Source organism: Hemicordylus capensis, chromosome 5 (assembly GCF_027244095.1).
Source record: "Hemicordylus capensis ecotype Gifberg chromosome 5, rHemCap1.1.pri, whole genome shotgun sequence".
NCBI lineage: Eukaryota > Metazoa > Chordata > Lepidosauria > Squamata > Cordylidae > Hemicordylus > Hemicordylus capensis.
Genome location: NC_069661.1, coordinates 60,148,256 through 60,162,135, shown reverse-complemented (window position 1 = coordinate 60,162,135; position 13,880 = coordinate 60,148,256). Strand labels below are relative to the sequence as shown.

Sequence of the window (13,880 nt, the reverse complement as noted above, 5' to 3'; positions counted from 1 at the left end):
CAGGGCGCCAAATGCAGCACTGTCCATGCCCTGGTGGGGACAAGCCCCCTTTAAAAATGGATCTTTGCAAGCTTTAGAAGTAGCTCAGGGGGTAAGGAGGGTGGAAGGCTGCCAACAGCCTTGTCTTCTTTGCAAGCTTTGCAAGGAGTGTGAAGAGATCAGTCCCAAAGAGTTGCCATGAAGGCAATGGCAGGAGGCATCCTGCTGTCCTGTGGGAGCCCAAAGAATCTGCTGGTTGAGGCAACTGCATCCCTTTGTCTCATGAAAGGACCACCCTTGGGGCAAAATGATCTCTACAGGCCTGAGGGGAGAACTAGCCCTGGAGAACATGCACGATTAATGTACATTTTCCTAAACCAATTTCTCCTCCCTTTGCCCCCAGCTGGATAATTTAAATGTGAAAGAAAGTGACCGTCCATAGTTTATAGACTTTTGTGGAGGGAGAAATTGGCCTCCAAATAAGGTCTCATCCCCAAACTCACCCAGCAGCACATGTCTTTGTGATGAATAACCAGGAGGGAGACAAAGGGGAGAGGGAATAAGCTCCCTCCCCACAGGCTGGATGCCATTACAAGCCATGTATTCAGGACTGAAGGAAGGTGAGAGTAAGGTCAGACACCACCTGCTTTTGCCCTGAAGGCTGCCATCTTGGTGACAGGACAGCCACTGCAACTACTCTGCTGCTCAAGCTGCTCTCTCACCATCTGGAGCAGAAGAGCATCATTAGTGGTCCTAGCCTCCAGTGTCAGTGGCATGGAGCCAAGACTGTGAAATTGATGGAGCCCTCCTTCTTGAGCAAGGCACTTCTGAAGTGAAGTAAAAGGATGGCAGCTGCATGCTCTCCCCCACCCCCACCCCCGCTTCAGCATTTTCTATACATGACAGATCACCCAGGTGTGGAGGGAGGCCAGTGGCATCCCGGGTTCAGATCGCCGTGGCAGCCCTCTAACCCCACCCTCTGGCTCATACCTCAGCATCAGACTTCAGTCACAGGGAGTGAAGGTTAGCCATGCCCCCTGCATCTGACATCAGAGCAGGAAGAGCAGCTTAGCCCACAAACAGGGCCACGCAGCCCCATTTGGGAGCTAAATCAGCTAGCACCTCGTTCACGGCATGGCCAGGAGCGGCTTTAAAAAGGCAGGGAGAGCCACTCTGGTTGTGCTGCAAATGCGGCGCTAGCCTATTTAGCTCCCAAATGGGGCTATGCAGCCCCGTTTGCGAGCTAAACTATGCCCCCGCATCTGATGTCAGTTGCAGGGGGTGTGGCTGGGCCACAAGGCATGGACCCTGCAGGTCGGTGGCCCAGGTTCTTTGAACCCATTCACTCAATGGTGGTTCCACCCCGACATCACCTGATTCAACAACAAGCAAGTTTTGCAACATCAGCAACAGAGAAAAGCAATATGAAAACAGCCATCTGATAAGCAGATAGTTTGATTCAGCCCAATACAATACAGAAAACATCAAATTGGGCAGAGCTGGTATTAGCAATTTTGCATAAAAACTGATACAGTGAAAATGTGGCTGATAGGGACTATATTAAATTGGATCCAAATATTCTTCCAATTCAATGCACAGTCCTAGTAAGTAATTATAGGAAAGAAATTCCAGACTCTATAGCAAAAAAAATACTTTGAGGAGCATATAGCTAAAAATGTTAAGACCAACCATAAAAAATTAGAAGCAAGAAACCAGCCTAGGAGGTGGCTGGACTGATGGATGACAAGGGAGGAAAAGGAGATTGAGAAGAAGCTGAATGAATTCTTGCAGAGAAGCTGAATGAATTCTTTGCAACTGTCTTTGCTACTGAAGATGTAGAGCAGATACCCGCCCCTGAAATGGCCTTTTCTGGAAGGGAGTCTGAGGAACTGAGGCAAACAGAGGTAACAAAAGATGGTTCTAGTCTTATTGACAAATTAAAAACAAACAAATTGCCAGGACCAGATGGTATCCACTCAAGAGTTCTTAAAGATCTCAAAGGTGAAATTGCTGATTTCTTAACAAAAATATGTAACTTGTCCCTAGAATTGACCTAAGGACTGAAAACAGAACAATGTAACTCCAATTTTTAAAAAGGGATCCAAGGGGATCTAGGTAACTACCGGCCAGTCAGTTTAATGTCCATTCCAGGCAAGGTGATAGAAAGCACCATTTAAGAGAAAATCAAACATATAGAGTGTTGTTGAGGAATAACCAACACAGCTTCTGCAAGGATAAGTCTTACCTTACTAACCTCCTAGAATTATTTGAAAGTGTCAACAAGCATATGGACAGCAGGGATCCAATAAATACTGTACATCTGGACTTTCAGAAAGCTTTTGACAAAGTCCCTCATCAAAGGCTCCTGAACAAACTCATCAGCCATGGGATAAGAAGACAGGTCCTCTTATGAACTGGTAACTGGTTAAAGAACAGAAAGCAGAAAGGAGGAATAAATGGACAATTTTCTCAGTGGAGAGATGTGCAAAGCAGGGTCCCTCAAGGATCTGAACTGGTACCAGTGCTTTTTTAAAAAGTAAAGTGTGCTGTCAAGTCGGTATCTGTTTCTGGCAACCACAGAGCCCTGTGGTTGTCTTTGGTAGAATACAGGAGGGCTTTAACATTTCCATCTCATGCACAGTATGAGATGATGCCTTTCAGCATCTTCCTATATCACTGCTGGCCAATATAGGTGTTTCCTAGAGTCTGGGAAACATACTGGTGGGGATTTAAACTGGCAACCTCTGGCTTGCTAGTCAAGTTATTTCCCCACTGCACCATTAGGTGGCTAGTGCTTTTTAACTTGTTAATAAATGATCTGGATGTGTCTTAAGTACCATTCCTTCTTTATATAAGAAAGAAGCTGCCCTTCCAACCTGATTTTGTTTACCTATCACTTTAATTTGGCTCATGATTGCTAAGAAACAAATACATGGAAGGAATGCTTACATGTCCTTGGATTTGCTAACAAAAAATATGCAAAATGCACACCCTTCTAGCCTACAGATGGGTATGTGAATTTTCAATATGACATTTTAATAGCTTTAAAAGATATCAGTACTTTCACCTCTAGCTAGCATTAAACTTTCCACTTTCCCCAGGATGGATTGTATAGGCAGCCACCGATGCCAAGCTAGGCCTCAAGAACAGCAGGATATGGAGAGGGGAGTCTAATTAGCTGCTATGGAAAAAAAACAAAAGAAGCCAATGCCTAGAAGAGAGGAGTTCCAGCTGTCCAAGCCTAGGCAGGGAGCCATAGCCAGGGGAAGGACACATGAAGAACTGAGACAGTGGGGGTATAGACTGCCATTTCAGTTTTATTCCAGAGCTTGGGAAAGTGCAGCAGACGAGGCTAGACAGAAGTTGAGGGGAAACTGGAAGACATGACGGGGCCACAAATCAAACTTTGAGATGGACAACTTCTCTTATTCAACATGGACTTCTGATGGGATGTTTTACCCCAGATCATTGTACAAGGAGGTAACTGCTGTGTTTATTTCTAGCCAGTTGCAAGCACTTCTCTAGGTAGCCGTTAGTGGTAATTCACTAGAGGTACCAGAAGATGTAAGCCACCTAATGGTGCAGCTGGGAAATGCTTGACTAACAAGCAGAAAGTTGCCAGTTCGAATCCCTGCTGGTACTATATCAAGCAGCAGCGATATAGGAAGATGCTGAAAGGCATTATCCCATACTGCACGGGAGGCATCCTTCTGTATTCTACCAAAAGAAAAACACAGGGCTCTGTGGGCGCCAGGAGTCAAAATCGACTTGATGGCACACTTTACTTTACTTATCAGAAGATGTGCAGACTACTTCTAGAGTAGCTTGGGGACAATCCCATAGATTGTGTTAGACTATGTATTACAAAAGTAAATTGTGACATTTGGCATATTGGCATATGAAAATGGACCGAGGAGGAGGGAGTACATTTCTTTATAGAAGATAAAGAAAAGTGTGCTGTCAAGTCGATTTTGACTCCTGGCACCCACAGAGCCCTGTGGTTTTCTTTGGTAGAATACAGAAGGAGTTTACTATTACCTCCTCCCGCGCAGTGTGAGATGATGCCTTTCAGCATCTTCCTATATCGCTGCTGCCTGATATAGTACCAGCAGGGATTCGAACTGGGAACCTTCTGCTTGTTAGTCTAGCATTTCCCCACTGCACCACTTAAGGTGTTAGGCAATCCAAATTCAGGAATAGATTTTGTGGAATGGTGTGATTTTTTTAATTCTTTGCTTTTCTGTAAATTTACCACTTGATCCTCAGGACTGATTGATGTAGGCTTTCAGAGGGATCAGGCAAGGCAGCTACACTGAATGTTCTTTTTTTTGTTCTGTTCTGCTTTGTTCTAAGATCAGCACAAGACAAAGGGCTTGTAGAGAAGCGGAAGATACTACTTTGAACACAGTACTGAAAGCACTCCCTATCTCCAGCACATCCTCCCAGTGCTTAAGGTGGAATTAGGATGTGCAGAACCAGATCTATCTGAACCTGGTTCGATGCAGATCGGGCGAGTTCAACCAGTTCAAACTTGAACCAGCCCAGCCCCCCAAGAAGGGGTGCTGGTCCGAGTTCAAACTGAACCGACCTCAGTTTGAATGGAATTGGTTCAGCAGTTTGAGTGGTATGCTTGTAAAGGGGAATCCAGTGACAATTCCCCTTTACAAGCAAAGGGGAACCCTGCCTTTAAAATATTTCTCATGGGTGCTGGGATGGTAGTAAGAGGGCACCTTATGACCACCGGCAGTAGCAGTAATTCCTGTAAACTCCAGACCGGGTGGCCACTCCCATCAGCACAGCACAGTTCTGCACATGTGCAGAGGCCAGAACTGGGCTGTGCTACTGGAAGTGCTAGATCTGGTCTGGAGTTTAGAGGAGCTGTCACTGCTGCCAGTGGTCGTAAGGTGCCCTCTTGCTCCTACATTAGAAGTATTTTAAAGGCAGGGTTCTCCTTTGCTTGTTAAGGGGAATCCTCACCAGATTCCCCTCTACAGGCATACCCCTTGAGCTGAAGCGAACCAGTTCCAAACTAGTTCGACCCGGTTCAACCATAGAATCAAACCAAGGCCCAGTTCAAATAGAACTGGCTCATGATCCAGTGTGAATTCAACCTGAACCACCAGAATCAGTTCCATACACAGCCCTAGTAGGAAATCTCCTTCCCTCCTGATCATCATCAACCTGAACCACCAGTTCCATACACAGCCCTAGTAGGAAATCTCCTTCCCTCCTGATCATCATGCAGCAGCCACTAACAGTTTTGCCTAGCAGAGTCTCACTAGCAGTTGTCTCCTAGCAGAGTCTCACTGTCTAGGAATCTCGAACAGCATGAATATTAGAGACGGGCATGAATCTGATTTTGAAATTGGATTTGAGCTCAAATCAGACTGCAAAATAGTTGAATCAGTTTGTCAAAACAGCAGCCATTGCTGGCTATTTCGATGAATCATTACATGATCCTATGGGGGCTTTGAGGAAAGGGTTGTTTATTTTTTTTAAATTGTCTGCTTGCCTATTTCTTTTGTGAGTTGGGTGGCAGGTAGCACCCATCATACCCTACCACCCAACCCACTTTTGTGTCCCAAGGACCTACCCATGGGGTACAATCAGATGTTTTGAGTTCTCCATTGTTCCCTATGGCCAAAACAAACAGGGTGCACAGATTTTGCAACCCTGCCTTGAAAAACACTGCAGAACAGAAGCATAGAGTCCCTCCCAACATAGTACACCATATTTTTCCAAACGCATGGTCCAAACACGTCCAAAAAAGGATCAATGACCCAGAATCCACTGCCAGCCACAGCGCCTGTAATGCAGTAACATCATTGGCATAAGTTGTTCTCTAATACACAACTACGACTCCTTTCTTCAGCACTGCAACAGCAGCACTAGGGGTGTGTCCGAACCGGTCTGGCGGCCATTCTAAAGAATGGCCGAACCGGTTCGGCCCTGGCTGGTCCGGGTCCGGGTGGGGGGTATTGCTTTAAGGGCGGGGAGGGCTTACTTACCCCTCCCACCTGTTTGCACCCTCCAGCGCCCGTATTCAACAGAATAACGGGGCGCTGGAAACCAGCCGCCCCCACCGCCGCACCACCCCCCCGCGGCAGGCAGATTTGGCCAAAAACTAAAGGTACAAATGCCGCCGCCGTCGCCCGCCAGCCCTCCCTCCCTCCCAGCTGCCCGCCCGCCCGAGTCCTCACCCGATCTCTGAAAAAAACAAGAGGAGCTAGCGAACAAAGCTCCTCTCGTTAGGGAGTCCTGTAGCATACTGAAGAAGCTTTGCGCGCGCATGCGCGCGCCACAAAGCACACCGACCGCCGGAGGCCCAGTCTACCCGCCGGGAAAAGGCCGGGTAGACCGGGCCTCCGATCCGGGTGAGGACTCGGGCGGGCGGGCGGGTGGGCAGCTGGGAGGGAGGGAGGCCTGGTGGGCGACGGCAGCGGCATTTGTACCTTTAGTTTTTGGCCAAATCTGTCCGCGGCGGGGGGGGGGCGGCTGGTTTCCAGCGCCCCGTTATTCTGTTGAATATGGGCGCTGGAGGGGACAAAGAGGCAGGAGGGGTAAGTAAGCCCTCCCCGCCCTTAAAGTAAGGCCCCCCTTCGGTGCCGGTCCGGACTGCTCCGGACCGTGCACATCCCTAAGCAGCACCTCTAGCAGCCAGCAAGCATAGCCATAAGCTCAACTAGAACAACATCTTCAGCCACATTTTGAGTGAGTACACCTTGCAATGCAGATTGCAGAGCAGACAAGAGCAGTGAGTGAAGCACAAGTTAGTCTCAAGGCCAGATATGGAGCTCATCACACCAATCACCAAGAAATGTCACACACACACACAAACAAACAGCTGAGCTGCCACTGTCCATTTCTCACCACAACAATTCACAAACAGACCAAACCACAACTCAAGGAAGGAAGGAAGGCATCCAAGTTCTGCCTTTGTCAATCTGAGCTCCAGCAAAACCAGACAGATAATAATATAGCAGCAATAGCACAGCATATTATACTCAGTGCTGAGAAAAGAAAACCACAATCATACCTTCCTTGATTCTTTCCTTCCTTCCTCTTCTCCTGATGTATCCTCTTCAGGGGCACACTAAGGGCTCTCTCTGCCTCCCCCCACCCGCCGCCAGGCCCTTTGAAAGCCTCCTTTTTGTGTCCCCCCCCACTCCACCCAGTCAATGGTGGCACAGCTGCCCATGACAACCCTTGATTTGTATGATAAAAAGCCAATAAGCAAGAGATCTCAAGGCAACTGGAAGCCAGTACCAGAAAACCAATCAGCAAGGGGAAAGCCCACCAGAATGGCTCTCGAATCAGGGTCAATTTTATCTTGAATCAGGCCCTTTATTCTAAGGCTGATTCAATTCAACCTGATTCAATTTTATTCTAAGAGTAATTTTATTGGCCCAATTCAAGCTTACATAGATTCTACTATTTAAGTCATCCACTCCAATTCAAGATGGTGGATGCATAAACCTTTGGGGCACAAGTGAGCTAACTTGTGAACTGCCTAACCAATTTGAACCGAATTTGCTACAGCTCTAGGGACACATAGGGATGCCTCAATGGCATAGTTTTAAATGATGTCATCCACCACAATTCAAGGTGGCATATGCATGAATGTTTGAGGTGCAAGAAGGCTAACTTGTGAACCAAATTTGCTACAGGCATAGAGACACATAGGGACACTTCAATGGTATCGTTTGTGATGATGTCATCCATCTCATTTCAAGATGGCGGACATGTGAACATTTAAGGCTGAAGTGGGCTAACTTGTAAGGATGGTAATTATCAATTAAGATTATAGTGAAAGGAAAATAGGCAGATTAGTTATTACCAAAACAAATTGTTATTTTTCAATTTGCTGAATGGGCCAGTGAGGGAGAAGAAGCATGAGGACTATGGCTGGTTCCTGAATGCCTGAGGAATGGAAACCAGGTGTGCTGAATGAGAACATCTGAGTTCTCCAGACACCTTTGTGTGAGCATGCCTTATGTTTGAGCAGTATTATATTGTATGCTGTGCTCACAATGTAGACTGGGTATATTTTACTATGTGTGTGTTCTGGTGCATCACTTCCTTCGCATTTCATTCAGTCAGGGGTGTAGCAAGGTTGGAGGGGGCCCAGAGACAAGATTTTAAAATGGGCCCCTTGCTGATATACACACACAAACACATTTCACAATATATCGTGCACTCACACCCCCATTATGAATACGGTGAATATCTAGTTCACATTTAATCTAGTTTTTTTACTCTCTGCTCCCGCCGATCTCCAAAAGACTCAACATAATTCATAGGGGGTGCAACATGGATGGGTGGGGAGTCATGTGATGTGCCTCTGGGGGGGGCCCTCAAGGCAGTGGGGCCCCAAGACGACTGCCTCCCCTTGCCTAATAGTAGTTACACCCCTGCATTCAGTTATTGAGCTCATTAAACTGACAGATCCGTTGTGGGCATGCCAGTAAAAATTATTTTGGGTATATGTTCCTCAAAAATGTAAGTGTGCCTTTATGAAGAAGTTTATCTTAATGTGAAGCATGTTGGGATATTAAAAAAAAAACCAACACTTGTTAATCACATATTATCTTGCTGTTCCCAAAAGCTTTGTGAAAAACCATGAAATTATTGCGACTAACACTAATGGCCTTGTGAGAAATATATATACTTTCAGACACCACTGCAGAATTCTTAGCATTTATTATGCCTACTGTTGACTAATCCAATGGCATCTATGAATTCATCCTTTAATCTCTACCCACAGGAAGATGAGGCCAGGAGAAGACAGACATGACAAATATATGGGGTCCTGTAGTTCACAAATGTAGCTTAAGTGGCAGAAGGGAAACAAACATACAGGGATACAATTTCTTCCAGCTTCACAAATGAATCAAATTAATACAACCAGTACCATTTTATATGGGTGTGGGCAGATAAGTGATACTGAAGTTAGCAGAGAAATCATAGCAGTGAGGCTAACATTAAGAAATATTCAGTATAAGAGCCATTATTTCTCAAGACAGGAAACATTCAAGATTGTTCAGCTACTATTCTGAACATATGCTTCTTTGGTACTATAGTACTAGATTATGTCATTAAGAAGTTCAGTTTAAATTGTAAGATAATATGTAAATAGATCATTGTACCAAGGCAGCTGTTAAAGAGACTCCAATATATAAGTTTAGTTGGATATGTCCAACAATAGCTTTTATTCAAGAACGAGCCAGAGCAAACAAATGATTGTAAAAGGGCACACTTGAAAACAATTACTTTTCACCCATTCCCTGACAGCCTTGGCTGTGAAACCACCTAAGGTAGAGAAGCTCACTGTGCCTGACAGCCTGTAAGCAAACTTAAACAAAACAAAAAACCACCAAACCTTGGTATGCCATTATTTGGTTTTGCATTTAATGATTGAATGATGAACAGGGAATAATCCAGAGCACCATAAGATTAGGATAAAATGTTAGTGACATCATGCGAAAAGAAAAAAGACATGTCTGTATGTCAAAGCAGTGTCCTCTGTTGCAGCTTTGCAGTGCTTAAACTAGCAACATGTTCAATTACAAACACAGATCAATAATTTGACCATAAAATTACCTGAAGGCTAACAAATGTAGTCTTAACCCAAGAGGATTTTTGTAGTTAGAAATGTCTGCTGAGCATGCTTGGTTACTTTTTTAAAACTGCTGAAATGTCTCTTCCTTAAGTATCCTTGTAAATGGATGAATCTGTCATAACTACAGTGTCACATCCAAGATATATGAATGAGTTTCTTGGAACCTTTCCAGAAGATCCTGTGCAGAGTTTGCCATCCATCAAATCTGGTCTATGCATTTTGCACAAAAAACCACATATTATGGTGCCCCTTGTACTAGAAGTGACACATTTTAAAAAACCGCCCAGGCAGGACAATAAGTAACAACCAAAATGAAAAGGGTAGACATTTGTTCCGTAACCTAGCAAAATATCACCTGTGACCAAGTTTTAAAAAGATATTATAGCTCTAAAAAGAGATGGTATGGCTCAGAAACATATGTACTATGATGTCTAATAACATCCATGCACTCCAGTCAGGGTGAGTGGTAGCCAGGCTAAATTACTCCCAAGTAGTCCTACTGAAATTAAGTAGTCCTTTAGAATAACTTCTTTGTAGTACTATCGAGTAACTTAGTCTGGATGCCAATCAGTGTTCTTAAACATCACCAACCAGAAAAGAAAGGAAGAGGAAGAATCTTCAGATACAAATAATACAGACTGAGCCTCCCAACTATTTAGAAATGCACCATGGCCTGAAATCTGTCTCCCCTTTAATTCATCACATAGAGATTATTATGATTACAGGGGCTTCCTGTGAGTTCACATTGCAGATGCCACTGCTGCTCCAGTGGCTAGATATTACTAACAGGGTAAGCTAAGGACATTTTCTCCCCAGCTTTCCTCAGGCAGTTGTGGGTTTCAGTTTGAGCCTTTAGGAGGTTATCTGAATGTAGTTAGTGTGTAGTTTAATGTGATTACCACACAGGAGCTTTACTGACACTACCTCTGGCCAAACATGCGGAGAAAATATCTACCCAAACTGCTCCTGCATCTGGTAAGAATAGAGTGGCCTTTGCTGAAATCCCTGCAGCAAAGACAGCTCTCACTCATCTGGGAACAGAGGCGATAGGACAAATGCTCCCTCAAAAGGCATGAACATTTGGACAGAGCTGGGGACTGAAGGAGAATGATGTTCTCCAGTTTCACCCATTAGCGAACCAACCAACAAACACAATGGTGTTGTTATTCTTTTGCCATAAGCAACAGGACTCTGTGTGTGGGCAGCAGTTTAGTGGGGAGGAGGATAAGTCGACCCCTTTTTGTCCTATTGATTTTTTCCCTATTTGCATGACTTGAGCAAATTAAATGATGCAATATGGCTTTTTGTTACAAAACAAAGTGAGAGATACCACCCAGACACATATGTTGATTCGTAGAAGCTGTTTACATGAGAATGGAGTGAAATCTACCGTGAACTGAGCATAAAAATTCGATTCAGGCTGGGTATTTTTTTTTAATTATGCTTGGGCCAGAAAGACTGAAACACAAGTTTTCCAAGACGCTCTCAGACCTTGACAACTGCAGTGTTGTAACGGAGGAATTCTTAATTAAACCTAAAAGCTGCGGGGGAGGGAGGGGGGAAGGAGAAAGACACCTGATTGAGAATCACTGCACGTGAAACAAACAATGAATGACATTTATTCATCACTTTCCCCTCCCTATATCCAACATTACACACTGCCCTTCTGATCACAACACCACCCTTAAAACTTATAACACCAACATGTTGGATCTCAGCAAATCACAGCCAGGTAAAACAGCCGTTCTTATTCTAAGATGGGAGGATTTCAGTTATTGCATCAATTCTATCATCTAAGGGAGAGAAGCTCTCTCTCTCCTCCCACAACTTCATCCAACGCTGGAACAGTCACGTTGCAATTTATTTTATTTTATGTTTTAAAAGGATAAAGAGAGTTAGATTCTCCGCTTATCCAGTCTGTGAGAAACGTCTGACAGACACTCAAAATGCTTTTCTCCTAAGCCTGGCCAAAGTGGAATAACTTCTGACATCCTTCCCTCCCCCGCTCGCCTTCTCTCTCCAGAGGACCGACTGCCTCGGTGGACGAGCTCGTAAAAAATGTGCTGCGTTCTGGCATCATGGGCTCGCCATCATCACCATCCGCCACCCGAAGTTTCCTGACCAAACATGCGGAGAGAATCGTGCACACTCTTCTGCCCTCAGAAAAAATAAACGGGAAACCACCGCCACCGTTTCTCTGCTGCCAGGGAGGGTGCGCTGACTTATTTCAAGAAAACCCTGCATACTCCAGGAGCAGGAGGATGGATCTATCCTGCCTGTGCCCTCCCCGCCCGGTTCAGCCTGGGGTGCGATTCATTCTACCTGTTTGCAACTCCAGAGTTTCTTCTGCTGTCCATCTGACGAGTGAGGGGGGCTTTCCGGCCCCGCTCCTTTGCTGCCTCTTCCCCTTTCCTAACGTTGTCCTTTTTAAGAGTGTAAACTTGCAAGGAAGGTTTGTTCTTTGTAGCCTCGCAGCATCATCTCAAAAAACAACTCCGTCACTTTCAAACGAGCGCCATAACCTGATTTACTGATAGGACTCCTAGAAGCTCAAGGTAGGAACTCATAAACACACACCGAGGAAAGCGCAGGAACACGTGTTGATCCGCCATGCCCCGATCTGAGAGGCAAGTGAGACAACTGTGCCAGATGCGCCTTATTCCCAAACGGAATAAGACGTGATGCCGCTTGTGAGGGAGATGTGTGTCATTCCAAAGCTTTTAGATTGTCACCAACAGAAACTGGTCCAGTCAAGGCGATCAGCGATTTCCCTCTCCCGTTTCTTCGCTTATGTCTCGATGCAGCGGACTGTCCGCCCATCAAGATACCCCGGAGAGGGTATCTCCTCTAGTCTGTGTTTTTGTCCCATTATATGCACTTTTTTCAAGCTCATTCAGAAGGGAAAATCAGGCCCACCTGTTCTGTCCTCCCATCAGGTCTCCAGACTCCCAAACCAGGCAGATCCTGGATCCGAGCCACTTTCTCCTCCCCAGGTGAGCTCTGAGCTGCTCCCCCCCACACCCGCCGCACACCCAGCCAACCAACCCCCAGCCCCGACTGACGCCTACCTTGTTCTCAGCGGGCAGCATGCTCTGCCTCTCAACCCTGGGACAGCAAGATAGGCGCGGGTAGAAGGCCCGGCACATCAGGTCCCCCGCGATGGGGGGCTCCAGGAGCATCAGCCTCCTGTCCCGCTTCTTGAGGCGCCGCGGAGGGCTGCCGTTCAAGCACCTTCTCCTCTTAGCCCCGTTCTCCCCAAACTTGGCATCCCCTTCGAAGAAGCAGAGGACCACGGCCACCAAGAGCAGCTTCAGCGGGAGCATCTTCAGCCCGACCATGCCTGGCAAGCTTCAACCGCCGGAGTGGCCCCAAATCCCGATGCAATCCAAGAGCCAGAGTCTTCCTTTGGAAACCCGAAAAAGGGGACCTCCGAGGCGAGCGGGCGGGCGGGCGGTGATGGAGACGCACAAAAAGAGGGCACGTGGGCCAAAGCAGCGCAAGGGGAGGATGCCGAGCAGTAGTTGCGCGAGAGTGGCCGCAGGTTTAGGGGGGGCTGTCTGCCTCTGCCGCTGCTCTGGCGCCCGGGCGTGGAGCGCAGCAGAAAGTACTGCTGCCCAACAGGCTTCCCTTTCTGGCGCCCGAAGGAGAGAAGGCAGCAGCGGTGGCAAGTCACTTCTCCTGGTTCCATATACAGGAGGCTGCCATTCAGGGAGGACAGCCTGGCTGGGCTGGGGGGGGGGTGATGATGTTGATGGTGGTGGTGGTGGTGGTGGTGCCGGTGCCGCCGCCTCCTCCGCCCCTGCTGCTGCCGGCGGGAGCTGGAGCTCACTAGGGCTCTCATGTTTCGCTCCCTCTTTTCTTCTTCTTTTTAAGCAGCGCGCGGGGAGGTGCTGCCACCGCGCGCCCCTTCACGTCACCGAAAGAGGGACCAGCGGGGAGAGCGCGTGCGTCTGTGTGCGCGAGGGAAGGCGGCGGAAGAAAGGCGCGAGCGCCAAGGAGGCGGAGAGCGCGTGCGCGAGGGCGCGCGCTGGCCGGCGCAGCAACCTGGAGAAGGAACGTGGAGGACGGAAGGGGCGTGGGTGGGAAGTGGGAGCCGCTGCCGCGTCACCTTGTAAGCTGAGAGATATCATGAATGCAGAAGGGGAGTTGTGGAAGGAGTTCGAGGGGCTTTATAGAGCGAAGTAAAAGGAAAGAGTTGCCACCTCTTCCCTCTACACCCCTGGAAGAGTTCCTTTGTTTTCAATAGTGTTTTTAGTGCAGGTTTCAATGCAGCTATTCCTCA

At 47.0% G+C, this 13,880-nt stretch overlaps 1 protein-coding gene across 2 annotated transcripts in view; it reads right to left on the bottom strand.

Annotated features, from left to right (window-relative positions):
• HHIP (hedgehog interacting protein) overlaps positions 1–13,407 on the bottom strand; it is a 136,427-nt gene extending 123,020 nt beyond the window's left edge. For both annotated transcript variants that reach the window (XM_053258129.1, XM_053258130.1), the window contains exon 1: positions 12,667–13,407. In XM_053258129.1, the coding sequence (XP_053114104.1) occupies positions 12,667–12,936 (270 nt within the window). In that variant the 5' untranslated portion in view covers positions 12,937–13,407. The remainder of the gene's footprint in view (positions 1–12,666) is intronic.
• Positions 13,408–13,880: the final 473 nt, after the last annotated feature.